The following is a 3,919-nucleotide window of genomic DNA, read 5'->3' on the forward strand; positions in this document are numbered from 1 at the left end:
GGATACTCAATCCAAACACCAAACCGAGCTATCTATCTAGGGTTTTCAAACCCAAAACCTTTTGTCACCCCTTACAGTGCTTCTCCTCAAACACCCATTTCATCCAACCCATCAGATTCTTCAATTCAGCTTATGGGTCTTCAATATTCAATCAGAAAATTTTGATTCCTGCGCCAAAGGTGTGAACTTTATATCTGTAAGTAGTTCTTTCTGTTCTCATTTCGTTTCACCCCTACTGTGTGAAGAATTCTTTATTTATCCAAAGGAAAAAGGTGAAACAGTGATATATTGGTTTATTTTGGCTCACTGGTAGTAAAGATTGAATCTTTTTACAAGTTCCTAGAGGAATTATTAAATGGGGAAATCAGGTGGTAGGAAGAAAAAGGGTGGTGTTAGTCAAAATCAAAACCAAAACCAGAATCAAGGGGCTGTAGGGGAGAGCCATAAACCTGTTGTTGTTAATGGTAGTGTTGATTTGGACTCATCAATTTTCTTAAAAAGAGCCCATGAGCTGAAAGAAGAGGGAAACAGAAGGTTTCAGGGTAAGGATTATGTGGGTGCTTTACAACAATACGAGAGTGCTCTCAAACTTACCCCAAAGACACACCCAGAAAGAGCTGTTTTTCATAGCAATAGGGCAGCCTGTTTAATGCAAATGAAGCCCATTGATTATGATTCTGTTATTTCTGAATGTACTATGGCACTTCAGGTTCAGCCTCGTTATGTTAGGGCCCTTCTACGAAGGGCTCGTGCATTTGAGGCTGTGGGGAAGTATGAGATGGCGATGCAAGATGTGCAGATACTATTGGGTGCTGATCCGAATCACCGAGATGCTTTGGAGATTGCTGGACGATTGAGAATGGCGCTTGGTCCTCGTCCAGAGGCCCAACAGGACCTCCAGAGCCGCCCATCTCCAGCTGCACTTGGTGCTTCTGCAGTGGGTGCGGCTCCTATTGCTGGCTTAGGACCATGCTTACCTGCTCGGCCAATGTCTAAGAAGCCAGCACCTTCAGCTGGGGCTTCAGCTATATCAGTTAATAATAAGCCAGAGAAGCCATATCAAGTTACACCAGCTGAAAATGGCCCTCAACCTAAAGTTCAGTTGCCAAAGGTTGTTTTGAAGCCTTCAAATGGTCCTTCCAAACCACGTGCAGATCACAATAAGGATGATCAAGGGGAGGAGGCATCTTTATCTGTATCAAATGCTGTTCGTGGACATTCCAAAGATGTTGTGATTCGTTGGAGGCCGTTGAAGCTTGTTTATGATCATGATATAAGGCTTGCCGAAATGCCTGTGAATTGCAGCTTTAGAGTGTTGAGGGATATTGTTAGCAAACGCTTCCCAATGTCAAAGTCTGTTCTTGTTAAATATAAGGATAGTGATGGCGATTTAGTAACTATTACCTGTACGGCTGAGCTTAGGTCGGCAGAGTCTTGGGTTGATGGTCTACTACCAAAAGACCCCGACGCAGATAAAACAGACTCCATTGGGATGTTAAGGTTGCATGTCGTTGAGGTGAGTCCTGAACAGGAGCCGGCTTTGTTGGAAGAAGAAGAGGAGGAGAAGCTTGTCGAGAGCGAACCGAGTAAAGGGGATGATAGTGGATCCCATTCTTCAATAAGTGATTCTGTGGTTGAAACTGTGGATAATGAGAGCAACAAGGCAGAGAAGGACGCTACCAAAGAGAAAGCGGCAACAACAGAAAATCCTGACTGCAAGGAGGTTGAAATGGATGACTGGCTTTTCGAGTTTGCTCAGTTATTCAGAACTCATGTAGGAATTGATCCAGATGCTCACATAGATCTGCATGAGCTCGGGATGGAGCTTTGCTCTGAAGCCCTTGAGGAGACTGTGACTAGTGAAGAGGCTCAAGCTCTTTTTGACAAGGCTGCGTTGAAATTTCAGGAAGTGGCTGCTCTTGCTTTCTTCAACTGGGGAAATGTTCATATGTGCGCAGCAAGGAAACGAATTCCAATTGATGATTCTGCTTCAAAGGAGATGATGGCTACACAGCTCCAAGCAGCATATGACTGGGTAAAAGAAAAATATTCTCTGGCCAAAGAGAAGTATGAGGAGGCACTCTTAATCAAACCAGACTTTTATGAGGGATTGCTCGCATTGGGACAGCAGCAATTTGAAATGGCAAAACTTTACTGGTCCTTTATCTTGGCTAAGAAAGAGGACCTATCAAACTGGGATCCTGCTGAGACTCTTGCACTCTTTGACAGTGCAGAAGAAAAAATGAAAGCAGCAACAGAGATGTGGGAAAAGCTGGAGGAGCAGAGAGCTAAGGAGCTGAAGGATCCTAGTGCCAGCAAGAAGGATGAACTATTAAGGAGAAGGAAGAAGCAGGGAAGTGGTCCTGAAGGTGAGGCGTCAGCTGCCGGTGGTCCAGCTGAAATTTCTGCTGATGAGGCCGCAGAGCAAGCTGCTGTTATGAGATCGCAGATCCATTTATTTTGGGGTAATATGCTCTTTGAACGATCTCAAGTTGAATGTAAGTTGGCTTTGGCTGGTTGGAAGAAAAACCTCGATACAGCAGTTGAGCGATTCAAGCTTGCTGGAGCTTCTGAGAGTGACATATCAACAGTTTTGAAGAACCATTGTTCCAATGAGGAAGCTGCAGAGGGATCTAAGCAAACTGTTGAGAGCCTGAACACTGACGAAAGTGCTACACTTGATCTTAGCCAAAAGGCCAACACTGACGAAAGTGCAAATCACAAGAATGATGCTACTAGTCAAGCTTAGGGAAGTGACCTTTCAGTATTATTGGATTGCACTAGCTATCACCTGCATTGGCATTTTCTTCATGCAAGTGTCTAAATTGCAACGGAAGGTTTTCATTTTTAGAAGAGTTGGTATCAGTAAGTCTTTCCTCTCGCCGCTGGTGGAGAACTGGCATCATAATGTTCTCTCTCTGAAGGTTCTGGCTTATGTACGTGTTCCAACAACTTTTGACCGTCAACCTGACACTAATTTTTCTATATTAAGTTTCCTTTATGAAAAAATTATAATGATGCAATTAGAATTTTTTTGCCTACATTTAATTCTGCAGTTATTATGATAGATGTAGGTCACTGTTTGAAACCATTAACAATCTGTGTTTCCAGCAGATATTTGTTCCCAAAGTGAAGGTTATCAAACATTTGTTCGGGAACTGAGAGACATGAATCTAATTTCATGCTGCTTTCTAGCCCTTTTATTTGCTCTCTGTTGGAAGTTGTATTCTCAGATTTCAATGTCAGAAGACAAATGCCATTTTTGCTAGTCTTTTGGGTAGTTGAAATGTAGATGCTTATGGTTGAACTTCTGATAGATAGCTGCTTCATCTGCTTCGGCGTCCTGTTTTAAGATTGATTTATTGCAAACCTACTGCTTTTGCTGCTCTTGCTTAGTTTTGGACATTGATTTTCCAACCCTTTATCAAGTTCTCTTTTAATCAACAAGCAAATTGATTCGAGTGTGATGTTTATAGGATATAATCCTGTTGATTAAGCTTTCCTCCCAACTGCGCCTTTCATTTGTTACTTTTCGAAAAATTTGCACTTCAAAATTTTGATTCCATGCTTGAAATATATAAAGATGAAGTATGCTCCCACATTCCATAACCTGTGCTAATCCAAGAATTTCAAGTGGCTTTCATACCATTAAATTTGAACTAAGCAGATTAAACCAGAACCTTGAGGGGTTCAATTTGCCAGCATTTATTTCTCCAGTCTGAACCTTTAATTTTTTAATTCGGTTGTTGCTGTAGTATTATATCAAGTAAGGTCTCTAAGTTGTTGAAGATCTAATTATGTATCTTTCCTTATGAAACCATTAGGCTTGACCTACTATATCATACTATGACTATTTTTACTTCTGACAAAGTCCAGTCGATATTTGTTGCTGCTTCTACCACCAGAAAATATAAGAAAG

General features: G+C 41.7%; 1 protein-coding gene across 1 annotated transcript; it reads left to right on the top strand.

The window, feature by feature from the left end:
* Positions 1 to 3,327, top strand: LOC109206592 (HSP-interacting protein-like). The gene has a single exon (XM_019369432.1). It carries the CDS (start codon positions 356 to 358, stop codon positions 2,747 to 2,749), a length of 2,394 nt encoding a protein of 797 aa, XP_019224977.1. The 5' UTR covers positions 1 to 355; the 3' UTR covers positions 2,750 to 3,327.

This window comes from Nicotiana attenuata, chromosome 2 (genome assembly GCF_001879085.1).
Source record: "Nicotiana attenuata strain UT chromosome 2, NIATTr2, whole genome shotgun sequence".
In the NCBI taxonomy this organism is placed as follows: Eukaryota; Viridiplantae; Streptophyta; class Magnoliopsida; order Solanales; family Solanaceae; genus Nicotiana; species Nicotiana attenuata.

What these genes read in the sequence shown, in the direction of transcription:
- LOC109206592 (XM_019369432.1), top strand. Translation starts at nt 356, where the DNA reads ATGGGGAAATCAGGTGGTAGGAAGAAAAAGGGTGGTGTTAGTCAAAAT.